The sequence below is a fragment of the Lycorma delicatula genome, chromosome 3 (genome assembly GCF_047948215.1).
Source record: "Lycorma delicatula isolate Av1 chromosome 3, ASM4794821v1, whole genome shotgun sequence".
NCBI classification, from domain to species: domain Eukaryota; kingdom Metazoa; phylum Arthropoda; class Insecta; order Hemiptera; family Fulgoridae; genus Lycorma; species Lycorma delicatula.
Genome location: NC_134457.1, coordinates 129,425,907 through 129,447,967, shown reverse-complemented (window position 1 = coordinate 129,447,967; position 22,061 = coordinate 129,425,907). Strand labels below are relative to the sequence as shown.

At 29.5% G+C, this 22,061-nt stretch overlaps 1 protein-coding gene and 1 long non-coding RNA gene across 3 annotated transcripts in view; one reads left to right on the top strand and one right to left on the bottom strand.

Annotated features, from left to right (window-relative positions):
• LOC142321993 (phenoloxidase 1-like) overlaps positions 1-15,008 on the top strand; it is a 57,206-nt gene extending 42,198 nt beyond the window's left edge. The window contains exons 11-13 of the mRNA XM_075360562.1: positions 5,179-5,314; positions 6,546-6,775; positions 14,363-15,008. Of these exons, the coding sequence (XP_075216677.1) occupies positions 5,179-5,314; positions 6,546-6,775; positions 14,363-14,704 (708 nt within the window). The 3' untranslated portion in view covers positions 14,705-15,008. The remainder of the gene's footprint in view (positions 1-5,178; positions 5,315-6,545; positions 6,776-14,362) is intronic.
• LOC142321994 (uncharacterized) overlaps positions 1-22,061 on the bottom strand; it is a 49,184-nt gene that overhangs the window by 24,150 nt on the left and 2,973 nt on the right. For both annotated transcript variants that reach the window (XR_012755752.1, XR_012755751.1), the window contains exons 2-3: positions 19,208-19,329; positions 15,240-15,380 (exon numbers count right to left, since the gene is read on the bottom strand). This is a non-coding gene — a long non-coding RNA (uncharacterized LOC142321994). The remainder of the gene's footprint in view (positions 1-15,239; positions 15,381-19,207; positions 19,330-22,061) is intronic.

Below are 22,061 nucleotides of genomic sequence, written 5' to 3'. Positions count from 1 at the left end.
ATGTGCTGTACTGGACTGTGCTTGCGACGCCGTAAAACTCTTGCTCAGCATTTACTGGCAGATTACGTAGAAAAGTTGATCGCCTATCAGCGTTATATAATTAAGCTGAGGGAAGAACATAATTATGTTCTTCCCTCAGCCAGATGGCAAATGCTGACCACCCAGCTTCTTTTGACATCCCATCAAATTTTAAGACAAGAAGGGTGTGAAAACAGTACTGCTTAGACAAACAGGCAATGAAAAGTCACGCATTACAGTCATGTTAGCAGTTATCGCAGATGGAAGAAAACTGCCACCTTATGTCATATTAAAGAGAAAGACACTGCCAAAGGAACAGTTGCCAGCTGGGGTTGTTTTCAGAGCACAGGAGAAGGGATGAGTGACCGAACAACTGATAGCAGATTGGCTAAAAGTGGTTTGGGAACGTCGACCAGGTGCTTTACTATGGCAGAGGGGCATGCTAATTCTGGATTCATTTTGTGGGCACACAACAGAGAAGATAAAGAAGCAGGTTGCTGAAATAAACACTGATCTTGTTGTGATCCCTGGGGGAATGACTTCCCAACTTCAGGCCCGTGACATTGTTGTCAATAAGCCTTTTATGGATCATATTTGTAAGGAATACAATGCCTGGTTGCTTAAGGGGGACCATGCATTGACTCCAACAGGCAAGTTAAAAAAACCAAGCCTATAGCTGTTGCCAAATAGATAACCACAGTTTGGAATGCGATCAAATGTAAAAGAATTGTCAAAGGGTTTAACAAGTGTTTTGTTTCTAATAAGATGGGTGGTACCGAAGATGACGAACTGTGGAAAGACTCTAGTTCTGAATGTAGTTCCAGTAGTGAAGATGAACTAGGAGAGAAGGAGGAGGTTGATGACTAGGCATGATACCAAAGTGTTGATTTTTAATTTTACTTTAAGGTATATTTATTATTTATTTGTAAATGAAATTTCAATGTGTTTTGATTAAATATACGTGAAAGCAGTCTTAAATGTGACTATTTAACTTCTTCTAGTAAACACCCCTCAAAATCTCAGGGTCGCCGTATGTGTGAGGTAGTCTTATATTTGGGCCAGTACGGCATTCACTTTATTAAACACTGTTAATTGAAATTAAAAACTTTCTCTATTAAAATATATAAAACTGTTGGAGAACAAAAAGTAAAACAATTGCAAATCATAATATCTTTAGTATATCATAATAAAGATATACTAATACACAGTATTCAGGGGGAGGGGGAATAACTTGCCTGTTGGTGCAACAGGCAAGGTGGGGAAGAAATTTCTGATTATTTTAAAAGTAATGCTCAGAATGTTCACAATATTTTATATTTTATAATATTTCAATGTTCAGAAATTCACCAAAGTGAATGCCAACGTTAATATTTTATGAATCATATGATGTTAGTTTGCAGAATTAAGAAATAAGCTATTAACATAAAGTTTGTATAGAAGATTGAAAAATTGCACTGCTTATACAATTATGAATATTCAGATTATTTGAGGAGGTATGTAACCAAAGCTTCCACCTTTTTTAGATGTTTCATAAAATTATACTGTTACTACAAAAAATCAACAATTACATCTGTTTTCTGTATAGAAGTGAGTTCAAAGTATTATTTACAATCTTTACATCCAATAATAGAAATGTAGACATTCACAATTCTGTTATTACTTGATAACTTTATTTTATAAAGAAAGCCATTTATGAACAATCTAGTTAATTTACAGTTACTCTATAGTAATTTAAGATACTACAAATTGTTGCAAACTAATTAGTAATGGCAGTTACAGATCACTTTACTTCCAAATAAGTAACTTCATATATTACCAGCTTCTGTTTTATAAATATATATACACTGTATATTTATTTTATAAGATAAATCAAAGTACAAAAGTAGGATGACTTACCTTACTCCTTACTCCACTGTACATGCAGGAGCGCTTTCGCGATTTACTCGCATCATCAGCTGTATTATGCTCGTATATTCATCTCAAATTACATCACAATTTTTTTTAAATATAACTTATCATGCATTTATTTATTTTGTTGAAAATTTAAAACCTTCAATCTTTTAATTTTTTTTATATTAAATTTTTATTCAGTTAAATTAAAAATTAAATTGTAAACATTTTTACATATGTAAAAATATGACGTCAAGGCATAAAATCAAATTAAAATAAAAATCAAATAAAAGTAATTTTAAGTAAAGCAATTAAGCATGTTGCCCATTTAAATGAACTTACTTTACTATACTCTAATTTTAACTTAACCGCTGGGAAAGAACTGCATTGTTGTCTGTAAGTTATCGCGTTGTAGTATCATTGATTACGTGTGAGTTATTACGTTTTAAAATGAGAACGAAAATCGATGTTGCCGCCGACTGTGAAATACGTGGAGTCATACGTTTTTTAAACTATCAAAACGTTAAGCCGACTGAAATTCATAGGCAGTTGCTGTATACGGTGATAATGTAATGAAAGAATGAAACGTCCGAAAATAGTGTGAAAGGTTTAGAAATAACAAAATTAATGTGCATGATGAAGAACGTTCGGGCAGGCCCTCGTTAATCACCGAGGAGTTGTTGAAACGCGTCGATGATGAAATCAGAAAAGATCATCTCTCAACGATTTCTGACCTGGACTTTCTTTTTTCTGATGTTTCATGAGCTGTTATCGGTCGCATTGTTCATGTCCATTTAGGCTTCAAAAAGGTTTGTACACGTCTTAACGGAACGTCACAAAAAAAAAAAATCCGAATGGGATCTGCTTTGTAATTTTTGATGCGCCACATAGAAAAAGGTGAAAAGTTCCTTAATTCAATTCTTACGAAACTGGATTTCGTATTACACGCCAGAGAGAAAACGGCAGTCAAGTGAATGGCGTCATCCTCAATCACCAACAAAGGTAGTCTGGTTATTCCACAGCCATTTGGACGCAAACTGATGACCACAGTCTTTTGGGATTGGTTTGGCATACTGCTGATCGATTCATGCCACGTGGAACTACCAAATGCAGAAACCTACTGCAAAACTCTACGTAAGTTACGGCGCACCATTCGAAATCGGCGACGTGGGCGGTTGACCGACAGCGTACATCCACATGTTGCGGGTCCGACACGTGATTTACTGAGAGAACGTTTGGATGGGAAATTTACAATCATCCACCATATAGTCCGGATTTAGCTCCTTCTGATTGTCATTTGTTTGGGAAATTGAAATAATTTTTCAGTGGTAAGCAATTCGCGGGCGACGATGAACTTAAAAATGGTGTTAATCAATGACTAAATGCGACTGGCGGCAGAAGAATACAGCGAAAGTATATTGAAGCTGGTGTATCACTACGATAAATGTCTTAATTCATGTGGCCATTATATAGAGAAGTAGTATATGGTATACAGTTTAAGAGACATACAAATTATTTATAAAGCTTTCAGAATAAAACGTTAAAAATAAGAACGTTAAGAATAAGTTTTTACAGTAAAAAGTCTTTACTTTAGAGATAACTTATCGTATTTTTAAATTTTATTTTAATTTTTAATTAAAAAGAATGAACTGAATAAAAGTTTAAAATAAAAATATTAAAGGTTTTAAATAAAATAAATAAATGCATGATATGTCATATTTTACGAAGTATGTAATGTAATTTGAGATGAATATATAATACAGCTGATTATGCGAGTAAATCGCGAAAGCACTCCTGCATATATAGTGGAATAAGGTAAGTCATCCTACTTTATTTATTGTGTACTTTGGTTGATTTAATAAAATAAATATATTTGTATATACTCGTAAAAAAAGTAAAAAATAATATTTTCAAAAGTAAAGGGGACTAATTAAAGTAATGGAAAAATTAAGTTAAGCATATGAAAGAATGATCCAAACAATGCATTACCCAATAAACATAAATAGAAAATAATTTTGTTATCAACGAAATAATATATGTAAAATTGTCTATTTTCATAAGATCACAATGAAAACCATGGGGCACAACCTTAGTTCTGTTTTGCAACTTAACTTTTGTTGATTGAAAGAGATTTACTAGATATTGTATATTGAAGCTGTCAATTCCATTTTGCATCAAAACGTTTGTCATATTTAAAGAATTTATGTAGTTATTGAATATAAAAGTGCATCCCATGCTTTCAATTGTGATCTTGTGAAAATAGACAACTTTATACATATTATTTTGTTGAAAACAAAATTATCTTCTATTTCTGTTTACTGGGTAAATCCATTGTTTGGATAATATATTAAACATAGACAAGATGATTCCTATCATAAAGTCTGAAATAAGAATAAAAACTAATTTAATTAATTTCCTTGAGTCCATTAATACCTTAAGGGAATAGAACTCCAAAACACAAATATAATTGTAGATAAATTGCTCATAAAAAGAAGTATAAATCATTCAAACAAATGAACCGTTCAAGAAGTATAAATAAATTGTTTGAACTAATGAATCGCTAATGCATACCTACCTACTGCGCATGTGTACTACACTGCGGAACCAACACATTAACCGTGGAATGAAAGTGAGTTGAAGAAAAGAATCTAAAAACTATCAGTTATAAAAGTATCAGTATGAAAAGTAATAAATAGCCTTTATAAATCAAAGAATTATTAATAACATTTTTATTTATGTAGAAAAATATGAGCTAGACTTAATTTTCAGTTGTATAAATTTTATGCAGTTTTCTGAAATTTTTATTGTTACTCAGATATGATTGAAATTAAAAACTTTATAATAAAAAAAATATTATTGATATTGTTTATTTATATTTAATGTTTATCTATGTTTTAAAAACTAAACATTGCACCTAATTACATCACGGATTTTTTACAATTACAGTTATGTTAATTCTTTACAACAGATTTCTGAGATTAAAATTGTTCTGTACCTTTCATGTAAACAAAAATGTATGAAGCTAAGTGTAGATTCATTAATATTACATTAAGTAAAATTTGGGTTATTTACTAATATAATATTTAATTCACAAAGATTTATTTAGTGAGATGCTAATAAATTCTGTATTATCTACTAATTTGTGATGTATGCATACTATAGAGAAGTCCAATTATTCTGGTTAATGGAAAAGTTTTCTTTACCAAAAAGATTATTCCATTTAGTGGATGTAACTGTATTAATTAATTAAATAGTTTATTTCATTTCCAGATAAACAACAATGGACAACCTAAACAAGGAACTGTAAGAATCTTCCTTGCACCTGAGATTGATGAACGAGGTCTACCATTCTTATTTGAGGATCAGAGAAAGTTGATGATAGAACTTGATAAATTCCCAGTTGATCGTATGTATTAATATCCTATTAATATTTTTAAAATTTAAATTCAGTATTAAAAAAATTGATTTAAAAATTTGATTTATTCATATCTATTTAATGTTCAGATTTTACTAATTTCTTAGCATGATTTATTTTGGGGGAATTACTGTTTTATATTATTATATAATATGAAAAATTATATTTTCTGATTTAATTGATTTGTCTTTTTTTCATTTCGTAAGTTTATTTATTCAGTTTAGCAGTAACATCCTTTCAAAGTGTTAGAGTACTTTCATAACTTGCATAAGACTTAATTTATTCTTTTATGCATTTACTGCTGCTCAGAAATCAGTTTCTTTTTTGTTGCCAAGAACACAATTTTTATTTAATTATTTATTGTAATTATTATATTAATTTTTTTTTTCTTGTAAAGTAAAACTAGTTATGCAGTTATTTACAAGGCAAGATATACCTATATAAACCTCACATTCAACAAGCAATAACTGCAATAAGAGATTGGAGTTCGAGTGATGTCAGTTGGCATTGTTGGTACTGAAGTAATGCATCAGTGACAATCATCACCATGACTGAACATTGATATTTGTTCAGTTTCTGGTTCTTGTTTCAGTTTTAGAAGTCATATAACTTCCATTTATCAGATTCTAATGAAAAAATAAAATAAATTAAATTTTTTTTATGGCACACCAAACATATATATTTTCTCAAATATATAATTTGGTTTAGTGAGCCATTCCAAAGATTTAAATTTATATCATTACTGATTGTCATAGACAAAAACACAGAAAAAAAATTAATGAAACTGATGTTGATGTCGTATAATCTCTTGACGTTTAAACCATACTTCTTAATTTTAACTGTGGTTTTTATGTATGAATCACATTTTTAAAAATTTTTTCACATATCAAATACTGTTTTCTGCAGTTAAAACTTTTTTTTTTGTAAAATTTATTTACATTTTTAAGAAATAAAAAACTAATGTCACCTTTTTTTATAACCATATAGTTGTTGCTTACTGTTTGCACATAAGCAATTTTTTAAATGAATTAACTTGGAAGTGATTAACTTCTAGAAACTAAAAAAAAGTCATTTCTAGGATTAAGCTGGTTTAAATAAAATAAAATAAATAAATAATAATTTAGACTACAATGTGAACATTATATTCATAATAACATAATATTTCTATTAGTTTAAACTGTTCACTGTTTTAAGTAGTTATTTTCTATGACTTTTTTTCTAGTTCAACCTAATCAGAATACAATTAGACGTAATTCAAGTGAATCATCTCTCACTATACCATTTGAAGCAACATTCAGAGATCTCAATCAGGTTCCAAATACACAACCTGGAATTGCTGAATTCAATTTTTGTGGATGTGGTTGGCCTCAACATATGTTGATTCCTAAAGGCACTCCTGAAGGATATAGAGCTGTACTCTTTGTTATGGTCACTAATTTACAGGAGGATTTGGTATGTGATTTTTGTTTGCAGTTTAATTTAATTTTTGTAATATGTATAACAATATTCATAGATGAGCATAAAGAAATGAGGTTTACGGTTTTATAGAACAAGTCATACTGCAATATATAATAGCCATACTGTTACAAAGTAATAGTAGGTTTATTCATGCATTAAGTAAACCTAATATTACATTGTAATTGTATAATGGAGAATAAATAAATAGTTTTATTAAACATGTTACCAGTGTTTGGATTTAATAAATTATTTTTAATTACTTCAAAGAAACAACCAATCTTAAAATAACTGATCACCATAAAGTGCTTTAGTAATTATATACTACTACAGTACATCCTCAGCCAAATTTATAACTTGTGAAAAAAAAATTAGGAGCTCATTATTGTACCAGTTCTGTTTTTTAAATGATTGGTTTGAGAAATGATAAATTTTCGCTGTCATAGAGGGGATTAATGTATTACGTCCTCTACAGTAGTTGCTGTAACTTTAAATAATTCATATCTGTCAAATACCATCTTTTTTTTACATTGTAGGAGATAAAATCTACAGCAAACACCATCTGCTCGCACAGATGGTAGTGTCATGCTCTAACCGACTAAGACCTCTCCCTCTCTATGACACATGAAGACCGGACCCACTATAAGCACAACACAATCTCCGGTGGGGATTGCAGAAATGCCTGTCAGAAAGAGGGTGGAGTCCCATGGGTATCGACAGAACTCAGCTTGGTCTAACCTATCCTAATTTCTTTTTTCTCTGTTTATCCTTCGGAACCGCCATAAGGTATTACTTCAGAGGATGAAATGTATGAATGTAAATGAAGTGTAATCTTGTAGTCTCAGTTTGACCATTCCTGAGTTGTGTGGTTAATTGAAACCTATCGTAATCTAAATTAATTGACAGAGATGGATGTTCCCATTCTATTCCCCTGCCCTCTTCCCCGCAATGATGCTTTTCCTTATCTTGGAGACTGCATACCACTTCTCGAAGCTAGCGAATATGACATTGATTATGTTGTTCATGTTTAGCAAGCCGTTACTGCTGCACACCATGTCCTTGGAATCGTCCACTTTTTTTATTTTCTAGTCTCCAGGTAAATATTGCTTCAGAAGATGAGATGAAATGACAATTTTGTAGCATGTGAAAATGCTATACCTAACCAGGATTCGAACCCAGAACCTCCAAATGTTAAACCCATTGCACACAAAAATCACGCACTCCACATCATCAAGGGCACCACAATATGGACACAACTCGTCTTCGCTGTACTCCCTGGTAGAGATAAGACCAGAAGCAGCCATGCCCAACGGAAACTGAGCAAGGAAATAGTCTACCTCTCCAAATCCCTTACTAACTCATGGCACAACATGTTTAATTAGCCTGTTTGTCTCTCCATCTTCCCTTGTTATATTCATCATATCTGGACTGCCAACTGTCTAGTTTTTTCTCAAATTACATAATGTCAATTTACTATTGTTATATTTTAACAGTGACAGTTTAAGTGTTACGAATGCTGCTAGAACAGACTTTTGTACCTTACCTATATACTTATTCCTAATCAGTGTTTGACAAAAAGGTGAATCATTTTTAAGTAATAAAAAAAAGGGAATTTCAATGTGGGTAAAATTTAATTACAATTAAATATGATATAAAATGTTTACAAGATTATTGAAAATTTTAAGCTATTATATTACAAAAAAAGTATACTTGTATGTGGGCTATTAAATTGAAAAGAAGTTTGAATCTGATTACCAAATGATCTTTTATGTCAATATTTAATAAAATATAGACTAAATTTTAGTAGTTCAAAGTAGATGTAAACAACTTTGATTACAAGCAGAAAAGAAAGCATGACAACGAACCATGGAGTTGCAGACACCAAGATTATACAACCTAATCCTTGAAATGTAGAAATAAGATTCTAGAGTAATTAAACAGACAACACCTATGAGACATTTTTCTCTCCACAGGTCATTTTCCCTTTTGATTTCAAATTTTAACACACATAATACAAATTAATATGCAGGTAAATTTCTGTATATTTACTTCTTTTTTTTGTGAAAGTTACGCATTTGTACTGGATTATGAGTTGAGAAAGATCGTTTTTAGACTAAAATCAGTATAGCCAACATAATGTCTAAATTCCTTCTTATTATTGCAAAATCTTAAATAAATTGCCTTGTTCATAAACTGTGCAATACATTAACACTTTACATTTGAATTTAAATTTACAAATATAATATTTCTCTAATTTATGTAATATAATGTTATTAACAATGTCTAAATTATTAATTTGAATTAATTATACTGATAGACAAAAAAAATTATAATGTTTCTCCAAGTGTGATATCATTTCTTGAATTGCTTTTTTGCGTATATTACAGATCTGAAAAATACAATTTTTCTATCACCCTTATTTTTAAAAAAATTAAGGGAAAATATAGTTAAAATCTGTAATTTATAATTTTGCATGGCCATAACTGTGTTAGAATGATTTCACTGATGCTTTTCTTTTATAAATAGCCTCCGGCACATCCCGAATTAATGTCCAACAGTAATTAGCTAGCATGTTAGTATTCCATTTCACTTTATAGCTGCTATCCATCACCGAAATGTCTTGGTGAAAACGTTAATCGTGTTAGTCACTTACATCTTCGAGGTTGTCTGGGAAAAATTACAGATGTGAGTGGAGGAAATGTATTTTCAAAGACATTACATCCCATAGCTCCGTATGATGCTGATTAACAATATCATGGTAATTGTTTTTGTTTGCCTAGAAAATTTTTATGAACATCTTTAAATGAAGCCAAGCTGCACTTTCTACATTATTTAACATTGAATTAAATACGTAATCTTTGACCAACTCTCTTATTAGAGACGAAAAAATATTCCTTCTTTAATTTTTCCTTCATGTACATTCGGAAATTTCTGCCTGATGTACAAAAATACAGCACTATCCTTCTTCATTGCTTTTATAGAATTTTTCATTACTCCTAGCTTGACATGGAGAGGGTGTAAAAATATTTTTTGGGTTCAACTAAGAGCTCATGAATAATATTTTTCCCATTTGGAGTTAAGTTGTCTCATTTCTTCCATTCTTTGGTTACATAATGTTTATCCCTAGCTCAGCTGCCCCATTCACAAAGAAAACACATGTACTTAGTATAGCCTAACTACATGCATAACAAAATAGCTATAACTTTCAAATCATCACATATGTTCCAGCTATGTTTTTTATAATTTATTTTTTCAAGAATGTCTTTCATCACATCGTATGTCTCTTTCAAATTAATACCACAAGTGATTGGTATCAAAGGATATTTGTTACTGTTGTGTAGTAGAACCGCTTTTAAACTATACTTGGATAAATCTATGAAAAAGCACCAGTCCTCATGTTTATGAACTTATCCTAAGTGTAACATAAGCTTATCAATATTTGTGCAATAAACCACATTATTTTCCTAAATAAAGTACTGAGAAAGTTCTTTTTGTCAGCTTCAAAAACCTGAAATTTTTTAATTTGTTGTAAGTAAATTCTAACCTTGCAGTCTTGATCCTAACAGTTCAGCTTGTTTTTAATAAATTTAAATCCCTAACCAAGTCATTTTAATTCACCTTGTGATACAAGATGTAACTTATTGAAAGACAATTCAAAATCAAAATCATTGTTGTCTTCTTCAGTACTGTCTGTTTCTTCATCACTGCTTTTGAAACATATATTCACAGGTGGCTCAGGAACTGGAATAATTTCACTGTGAAGTACAGGCCTGATTGCACATTGTCATGATGGATATTTTTTAGTATGTTTAGACTTTTTAGAAATTCCAGACACCTTGTTAAACAAAAGTAACACTCGGTTACATGATCCTCTGGTTCACGCCAAATCATAGGTACACGAAATGGCAAAGCCATTCCGTATACCTTTCAGCCATCCTCTTAAATATACAGAACAATTAGTGCATATTATATGAGGAACCACATCTTATCCTGATCACCAATTTTACACAGAAAGTACGAATGATATGGTTTTAAAATTACAAGTGTAATGTTTTCTCTATTTAATTTTATGGTAAACTCACACATACATAACAAAAAGCATCCACATCATTTACACAATTTTGAGGCATTATGTCACTGCACTGTAAACAATTTTTTTTTTCTTTTTTTTTGTCTTCAGTCATTTGACTGGTTTGATGCAGCTCTCCAAGATTCCCTATCTAGTGCTAGTCGTTTCATTTCAGTATACCTTCTACATCCTACATCCCTAAAAATTTGTTTTACATATTCCAAACGTGGCCTGCCTACACAATTTTTCCCTTCTACCTGTCCTTCCAATATTAAAGCTACTATTCCAGGATGCCTTAGTATGTGGCCTATAAGTCTGTCTCTTCTTTTAACTATATTTTTCCAAATGCTTCTTTCTTCATCTATTTGCCGCAATACCTCTTCATTTGTCATTTTATCCACCCATCTGATTTTTAACATTCTCCTATAGCACCACATTTCAAAAGCTTCTAATCTTTTCTTCTCAGATACTCTGATCGTCCAAGTTTCACTTCCATATAAAGCGACACTCCAAACATACACTTTCAAAAATCTTTTCCTGACATTTAAATTAATTTTTGATGTAAACAAATTATATTTCTTACTGAAGGCTCGTTTAGCTTGTGCTATTCGGCATTTTATATCGCTCCTGCTTCGTCCATCTTTAGTAATTCTACTTCCCAAATATCGAAATTCCTCTACCTCCATAATCTTTTCTCCTCCTATTTTCACATTCAGTGGTCCATCTTTGTTATTTTTACTACATTTCATTACTTTTGTTTTGTTCTTGTTTATTTTCATGCGATAGTTCTTGCGTAGGACTTCATCTATGCCGTTCATTGTTTCTTCTAAATCCTTTTTACTCTCGGCTAGAATTACTATATCATCAGCAAATCGTAGCATCTTTATCTTTTCACCTTGTACTGTTACTCCGAATCTAAATTGTTCTTTAACATCATTAACTGCTAGATCCATGTAAAGATTAAAAAGTAACGGAGACAGGGAACACCCTTGTCGGACTCCCTTTCTTATGTTCTTCAATTGTTACTGTTGCTGTTTGGTTCCTGTACATGTTAGCAATTGTTCTTCTATCTCTGTATTTGAACCCTAATTTTTTTAAAATGCTGAACATTTTATTCCAGTCTACGTTATCGAATGCCTTTTCTAGGTCTATAAACGCCAAGTATGTCGGTTTGTTTTCTTTAATCTTCCTTCTACTATTAATCTGAGGCCTAAAATTGCTTCCCTTGTCCCTATACTTTTCCTGAAACCAAATTGGTCTTCTCCTAACACTTCCTCCACTCTCCTCTCAATTTTTCTGTATAGAATTCTAGTTAAGATTTTTGATGCATGACTAGTTAAACTAATTGTTCTGTATTCTTCACATTTATCTGCCCCTGCTTTCTTTGATATCATTACTATAAGTCTGACGGAAATTCCCCTTTTTCATAAATATTACACACCAGTTTGTATAATCTATCAATCGCCTCCTCACCTGCACTGCGCAGTAATTCTACAGGTATTCCGTCTATTCCAGGAGCCTTTCTGCCATTTAAATCTTTTAATGCTCTCTTAAATTCAGATCTCAGTATTGTTTCTCCCATTTCATCCTCCTCAACTTCCTCTTCTTCCTCTATAACACCATTTTCTAATTCATTTCCTCCGTATAACTCTTCAATATATTCCACCCATCTATCGACTTTACCTTTCGTATTATATATTGGTGTACCATCTTTGTTTAACACATTATTAGATTTTATAACACAAAGTTAAACAATAAAAAATGAGCTAACAAAAAATATAGGAGCTTAAAATGCTAATGTTGAAAAATGGAAAAATCCTTTAATTAAAATTTAAATATTTTTCAAAAATGATGAGTGGTAGAAAGATTCTGAGTTGATATTCATTTTCAGCATAAAAAAAAAAAACATTAATATCATGTATCACATGTTAGGAAACAAAAATTATCAGCGTTAAAAATTCAAAATAATTAATTCCAAATTATTTTCTACACTTGTTATTGTTCTTATTAAAAAATAGATGTTCTGGTCGCACTACTTATTCTGAAGTACTTTATATACTATTCAGTTCAGACAAATTCAGAATTTTTACTTTCCTTCTTTTTTATTACTTAGCCCTTACTAGTTCAAGGAAATATTTTGCATCTGAAAATCAATAATTGAAATTCAGTCTCTGAATAGAATTTGTGAATTACTTTCTAATAATAAGGTCTTGTCCTTTACATGATATTTCTGCTTAATATTTCTTGTTCTTTTGGAATGTAAACTAAAATACAAAATAATTTTTAGTTTCATGCTCCTAATAACAGGAAATCATCATATAATATGTTTTCATACACTTTTGTAGTTACCATCTTTGTCAAAATTTTTTTTCTGTTAAAAAAATTAAGGAAATTGGATTACATAATTAACAGCAAGGATATAAAAGGTTAAGCATGTTTCTCTAATTCCATGTTAAATCTTGCACTGTTAGCCAATTCCTGCTTTATGCCTCCATGTCTAATCCTACATCCTCTTTTCTATACTGATTACTTCTACCACACTTGTGAGTTTAGGATGCCTTAAAGTTAAATTCACATAAGCTTTACTTTGAATCTGTAACGTACTCCTTCTTCAACCTTGGTTTGTCATTATGATACTTACTAGGTTTACTTCATATATTTACTGTACTGTGCATACCTTTCTCCTAACCTTTATGGTGCTTTCTCTGAAGATCTCATTGGAGAATTTGCTGGTGATTACTTCAAACTTTCATTTTTTACGCTTCAATTTCAAGTCACTAAAAAGGACTTAACTAACTTCAGGTTTCTTCCTTTGTCATAATGATTTTGGTTTTCTATAAATTTAATTATTTTTAAATTCTTTAAACTTCAAATTTAAAAAAAAAAGAAGAGATTTATTAACGTTTATATAATAAAATTTCATTGCTATGTAAATTTAATTATTTAAGTGACAAAGCTAATTATTTACATTACATAAAATATTACTAAAATGTTAGTCATGTATATTTTTCTGCATATTTCAGAGTGTATAAAAATAAAACAATGAATTTTTTAAATGTTGTTGAGCATCTCATTATATATAGACAAATAATAAAAAAAATGTAGAAATATTAGATATAAATAATAATACAGTGAATATTTAGAGAAATATTATATTAACATTAAATTCTTGATAATGACAACCATCATATTTTACTTATAACAATGGTAATGCCTTACCAGGTATTGTTTAATAACTAATGATGAAAGAAAACGTTTTTATCATTCTTGATAATGTTTATGTGTAATATGTAATTTGACATGAACAGTTTAAAAAAAATGGATTACAACCGAGGATGCGAGTAATTGGTGAAAAATGTTTTTGTATTTATGATAAAATAAGGTAAGTGTCATCGTATTTTATTCATTGTTGATCAAGCTCTTTAAATTTGTATATATATATATATATATATATATATATATATTTGTTTTTATTTATTTTGCAATTAAATGCATCTCTGATCTTATTATTTTAGGTTCAAGATCAAGGAAATGTTGATTCAAATTGTCGTAAGGCTACAAGTTTCTGTGGTTTAAGAGATTCAAAATATCCTGATCGTAAACCAATGGGATTTCCATTTGACAGAATTCCTAGAGTAGGAGCTGACACCCTTGAAGAATTCTTAACGCCTAACATGAATATACAAAAGGCTACTATCAGATTCTATGATGTAATTGCACCTCCAGGCAGTGTATTTATCCCTGGACAAGGTATTCAATCAACAGGACAACAAGGACAAGGTCAACAAAGAGTTCAAGGTCAACAAAGAGTTCAAGGTCAACAAAGAGGTCAAGGTCAACAACGTGTAAGAAACTGATAAATGGAATAAGAGAATTAAATCACGACCTGTTATATAATCTACTACAATATGGCTTACTTTATAAACTAGCATCATCTGCACTTTTTTTTACACAAATGAGAAATACTTAAAATGTGTTACTCCTACTGAATAACTTTTCTGGGTTTAAATTTTTTTTGTTTTTTGAACAGATTATTTGCATTGTAGTACCCTCATTTCATTTTTCTTTAAATAATTTTACTTTGCTTCATATTATTATATGCTTATTATTTCAATTACTGACTTATATTTCACATCATAGAAAAATAAATAAGCTTTGCATAATAAATGTCTTGTTTGTTACTTTAACATGTTTAACTCCTAGTATTTATTTATGATATTGTTTACATGAGATATTGCTACTTAGTATCTCATCTTAATGTAAATGATATTTATGAAGAAGAATAAAGGCAAAACAAGTGTATATATTGGAATAAAAAAGTAAATATAGATTGATATATTAAAGAAGAGAAAAAAGGTACACAATCAAATAAACAAAAAATAATAATATTACCAATTACTATAATTATTTGAAGTCAATTATAAGTTGAGAAATATAATTATTATGAATAATTTGGTTGACACCAAATAGTTTTGACAAATAGTATTGACACGAATATGTAGTACCTCTTAAAATGTCTGTCATCTAATGTTTCTGCAACAAATTAAAATTATGCATCATTATTCAAAAGGTATGAATTTTGACAATAATTGGTCAGAATTACAAAATAAACTAAATTTTTTGACAAAAAATAGATTTCTAAATCTATTAAAATAGCTAGGTTTCAATAAATTTATTTTACTTAAAAGAATTTGGACTCTGTTACCCCTTGAATTAAAAATGTTACATGAAGTATATTTTATAATTAATTAATCATGTGAAACAATAATCTCAAAAGTATTGTTAATTTGAAATGGAGATACTTTAAATTATAATACTTTTACAAGGGATGAAATATATACAGAGCACTAACTACTCCAGACCACTGAAATTAATTTTAATTTTAGGGCTCACAAGAAGGAAAACAAGTTTACATAATTAATGTTTAAAACCTCTTATAGTTTCAAACAAAAATTCAAGTCAGACAGTAGTACATTTCTTATCATCCAGTTAATATGCATTCTTGGATTGATGTAATCGGCCAAAGATCTTAGAATGAACAATAGCTAAAAACTGTGCACTCATATCTTTAAGGATATATGTACCTTTTCTAAGAAAAGAGACAACAGAGTTTATAACAAACTTAAGAGTTAAAAAATATAGATGGAACTGAAGATGTATAAATAATTGAAAAATAATTCATTATGAGTGTATCAGGTTATACAAATTTGTTTTTTTTTTCAAATCAATTTTATATTTTGAATATTAAAAAAAAACATTCAGAATTTTAATTTAATGCTACTGTGCAAAACTTTTAAATGAAACAATGGTAAAAGAACGATTAGTAAATAAAAGTTTGACTTGTAAGATTTACGTAAAATTTCTTACATTAATACTAATCTACATAATTGTGAACAGAATTGTACATCTCTTACATCCACCATACATAGCTTATTTTCTCATAGTTCTTAATCTTTTTGCATTAAAATAATTATTTTACTCCCATTAAGCCAATAATTAAACACACTATTTTTAGAAGTAAAAAAATTGTATAAATTAAAAAAGATATAAAGTGTTAAAAATAATGTTGTTAAACATATCTTTCAAAATATGGTGACACTATACACAATGGATAAGTGCAGATCTATTACAGCTCAACACACACTTATTACAGCCTGTATTATTTCCTATATGTATGTAAATTTTAGTTCTCAGTCAATTATTGTTCACGATTCTTTCTGAGGAATACTCAGTTTAACATACTCTGATATACAGAATGAGCAACATAAAACTGAACCCATAATGAAACTGCTATCCAACACTATTTATAAAAGACTCTCACACAACTAGTGGATAATGTTACTACTGATTGTTGCTGCCATTTGTCAGGTGGTTACCTATCAGTGCAGTATATGTTTTGTTGCAGTGCAGCATTGTGAGTGCAATTGTGTTTGTGTAAAATGCCTTATTCGATCCAGGAGAAGGTAGCTATAATTGGGTTTATATTTGTTCTGGATCGTTTGAAGAATCACATCAAGCATTACCAGAAAAATTTCCAAATGCTTGTATCCCAGCAAAGAGTAGCATACACAATTTAGTTAAAAAATGGCATACAACAGGTTTGGTTTCAAATGCAAAACTAAATAGGTAACTTTCTGTTAGGACTCCATAGGCCAATATTGAAAGGAGAATTACTGCTGTTCAAAAAAAAATCATTATGCAACTTATCCCAACAATCTGGTGTTAGATACACATCTTGTTGTAAAATTCTTCATGAATTAAAACTGAAACCATATCAATACAACTGTTTAACAGCTGAAACAGACAGACAAACTGAAATGACTTGATTATTGCAACTGGCTTCTCGAAAATATTTTTGGTGGACAGATAGACCTGATGTCGTATTTTATGTCAGACAAAGCATGGTTTCATTTATCCAGCCATGTTAATTCACAGAACACCAGGTATTGGATGGCGAGGAATCCTCACGAGAAATTTGAGTGTCCCCTTCACGATGAGAAAATTGGTGTTTGGTGTGCCGTTTCTGGTAATCATACAGTAGAATCAATATTTTTTGACCAGACTATCAATATACAAGTTTACCTCACAATTTTTGAAGAATTTTATGCATAATTAATTGATAATGAAAAAGAATACAGCTTCTTCCAACAAGGCAGAGCAATGTGTCACATATCAGATGTTTCACTGAATTGCGTTCATGTAGCTTTCATAAATGAATGAGCTGTCAGCAGAGGATGGTGGCCTCCACATTCCCCAGAGTTGTCTAATTGCGATTTTTTTCTTTGGGGCCACTTAAAGAAGAGTTTATGCATATAATACCCACAATATTGATGAACTGAAGAGAACATTCAATGAGAAATCAATGCAATTGACAATGCTTTGCTTCATATGACTCTCAATATGATCAGTTAAGCACAAAAATGCACTGGTGCCCAGGCGGTCATTTTGAACTTCTTTTGTAACAATAAGGTAAATAAATGCAACATTTAAATTACATTTTATGTTTTTATTATTTAATTTATCATATCATTCATAAAATTTCTTTGCAACATAACCTACCAATTCTGCAGCAGTTACTTTACAGGTTCAGTTTTATGTTACTCACTCTGTATCATTTTTCTTATTATGTTATAATGATTCAAATATAACAGTTGAATTCAATTCACTTTACAATGTTATCCATTTATTATACACTTGTACTTGGTTTTGTACTTTAAATATTTGCAGTTTAAATTCATGCAAACTCAGTAATTAAGTTTGAATAGATCTTTCTAAAACACAAGATAAATTTATAAAGCAACATAGTCCAATTATTTTATGTTATTTACAATAAACTTAAAAAAGTAACAGATTTCAAGAAGTGTAAAAAATAGAGTGTGCATTCTGTTGTGCTGAAAAAAGTATGTAAATGCTACAGAATGTGTTCTTACATTTTAACATATAATAGTTATAAAAATATATACAAAATGCAGATATAAACTCTGTAAGAGTCTAAAAATTACTCTTTATAAGATCAAACAGATATTGAATATATGACCCCTTGTTCTAGCAAAGTGGATTATAATTTTATTGATACTGATACATCAATAAATTATTTGAATAAGTCTCTAGAACTAATAGGCGAGACACCTTAAAAAAAGAAATTCCAAAGTGAGCTACATCGACAAAATTTGAGAAAATAAGAACTTTATAGAAACATTTTTATATCAACTGAGAAAAGATATGACAAGTTTTATAAGATTATTGATAATAAAGAAGAATCAGAAATAACATAAAAGCTGAAACAAAAATTTACAAAAAATATGATTAAAACCACCACTAAGTTGATTATATATTTTTATTACATACATGAAGTTAGTCAAGTAATGACAGGGAAAAAACCTTATTACAATTATAGATAAAGGTATAAAAATGCACATACAAGAAATAATAGTTATGACTAATTGCCAAAAATTGTATCAATCATTTCAGCAGCATTATCCAACATGTTGTACTGGCCTTTCAAAATTTTATGAGATAAGATTCAAAAACTGTCACAAGCACAAACATAGTACACGCAAAGTGTACATCTGCCCCTTTAAATCATTAAGATGATAGTAAATGGTACCAGAATTCACAACTTTGCATGATATGGTGGCAGTGAGAATCTGAAATCACACTATGTCTTCTGAAAATCATATGCAATTCACCAGTTATAAAAATGAATGCAAAGAGCATTAATTTTTTTTAATATAAGGACTAATTATTTTAAAGATACTTCATTAAAAAATTTGAGAGTGAAATAATAGACTGAGAGAAAGATAAACAATTATTTTCATTCAGTTGACAGAAGTACTGTTTTAATACTAGATTGTTGATACCTTGTTCTTTGGTGGTTGGATTTCAATCAACCACACATTTCAGGAATGGTCGACCTGAGACTGTACAAGACTGCACCTCCTCATTCATCCTTTGAAGTAATACTTTATGGTGGTTCCGAAGCCTAAATAGAAAGAAAAAAGAAAAAGTTGACAGAAGTACACTGTAGTTAGAAAAATTGATATTTTTATTGATAACTTCACATTTATATTTAAGACTTTCTTTCATCAAAAGTCAGCAGAGATCTTTTTTTTCAGAACTACTGAAAAAAATCTATAGTCTTTTGAAATTTATAATCTTTTTCTGAAGAAAAGTTAACAAAAAGCCTAAATGAATTATCATTTTGAAGTGAAATTACTCATTTAATTTACAAGATAAATTTCAGTTATACCACAGAACCAGCAGCCAAACCACTATCCATTTCTTGAAAGGGAGAATAAAATTAATCACATACAATATATTTTCATTTCAGATTTCTTAGTACATCATATTTCATAATCTTTTATGTTTTAAATAAAACTAATAATCTAAAAACAAAAACCTTCACTCCTTCAAAGAAAATAATTTTCTCTTTTCAAGAGAAAAGTTTTGATTTTGATGGCAGAGCTACCCAATATAAAAATTTCTAACAATCTTTGTTTTCACTATGCACATTCTGCAGTTGAGGTATTGTGACTATTTTGTCACATCACATGAGACAAGTACATGTGAAGGACTTGATGCAATGCAAAATGTTGTGCAGTAAAAACTTCTGACAAAGGTTGAATGAAAAATTAAATTTCAACCGCCAAAACAGCAGTAAACTTTTGCAGTAGAAAGCAGCATAGAAATTAATTTTGTGTAATAAAACAGCAGAGAACAGATAATCCTTGTGTTTAAAACAATAACAGGTACTCAAAAGATAGCCCTTTATTGTAATTTCAGAAAATCAGTTCATGTTTACATCTTATTACCAAAAGTAACAAGAGATCTATTGAAATAGTCGCTACATCAGAGTGTTTTCATCAAAGTATGTTTAGGAAACTTAATAAACATTGAATCTGGATTTTTTATTTATTTATACGTTATGAAATGAATTTTCTTCACCTCAGTGGACCCCTTAATTTATTACCAATAACCAAATGACATTCAGAAATTCTAAGCAATAATTTCCACCAAAAAAATACTTTAAACAACAATGAAATATCTTCATCAATGATTTTAACCAAAAATTCTAAATATGAATAAAAATTGAAGTTACAAAAAACCATTTACTCATTACATGAAACATTAATGCTACTCTTTTAGAAATTAAGATTCCAATGCGTTTTAAATTCTACTAACATAATTTCTTACAAATTATGTAAAAATGAATTTATTCAGTGTGCACAATCAGTAAGTAGAGTTGTATTATCTTTTCCTACAACCATGAGAAATTATATAAGACAGATTAATGTACAAATTTACTACTGTTTACTTATAAACAAGTGTACTAGATGTATTAGTAATTATTTTTTAGTTGCGATTAAGATTTTATTACCCAGTTTTTCATTATTTGACTATCATCTTAAAAAATAACCATCATAGAAAAAATATTCTTTATTTCAGTGGATTCCCACAATTTATTACCAACAACCAAATGACAGTCAGAAATGTGAAACCATATAAGAAATTTGAAGCAATAATTTCCACCAAGAAAATGCCCTTTTCTTTTTTTATGACCTACAGGTATTGAAGCTAATAAAGGATATAATATAAAATACCAAATTTTATTTACAAATGAACCATTGTTGTCCTATCTTAAAATTTTTCATACTAATGTTCTAATAATGTCCAAAACATGCATTCTTTACAATATTCAAATTTGTTTCTGAAAATTAAAAAAAAAATGTTTTTTTGTAAATTTATCATTTTGAAGCAGCAGTATTTTTATGATATGGAAAAAATTCTAAAAATTGACATCATTCAGCTCTGTATATTTAATAGTTTTGGGGTAAAACTATTTTCTTTCTTTTTCTGTTAAGTCTTTAGAACCATCATAAAGTATTATTATTTCAGAGGATGAATGAGGCTGATATGTATGAATGTAAATAAAGTGTTGTCTTGTACAGTCTCAGGTCAACTATTCCTAAGATGTGTGGTTAATTTGAAACCCAACCACCAAAGAACATGTATCCATGATCTGTATAACAGTAAAAACTATTTACATTTCAGAATGTGTTCAAATTCATTTGTTTCAATTTTAAAATCTCAATATTCCAAAAGAACACAAAAAAATTTAATTTTATATTTTTTTTTGTTTGCTTGTTACTTTCAGCATACCAAAAATCATGAATATTTAACATAGCAAGATTTAAAGCATTGGTTAATTTTTATATGGATTGACCCACTGTAGAACCCATATTAATAGATCTTGATTTAATTTTTTTTGTAAAATATACTTTTATAATATTTAGGCAGTGCTGAATGAAGAATATAGCTTTTCATTTTATTACTGATTATAAGAAAACTGACAGTCTTAGGCTGGTTTCACATCACTTACAGCAGTAAAAAAAACTATTTGTTTAGAATAAAATATATATAAATAATAATTATACTTCATTTTACTGTTGAACGAAATGATAAAACATAGGATTATCTAAGTATATGATCGTGCGGTTATATTTTCTAAAATCATTGATTGCCAGCAAATATGAAATCATTTTCAGCCTAATATCATTTTTTCAACTAAAAAAATGATCTTCCTTACATTTTCTGTTTTCCTCTACTTAAAACCTAATTCTTTCAAAATTCTTCTTAAATTAGTTTAATTGCCTTTAAAATTAATTTTAATTTTTAATTCTTTACAAAGTTTAACTGTTGACAGTTACTCTGTCT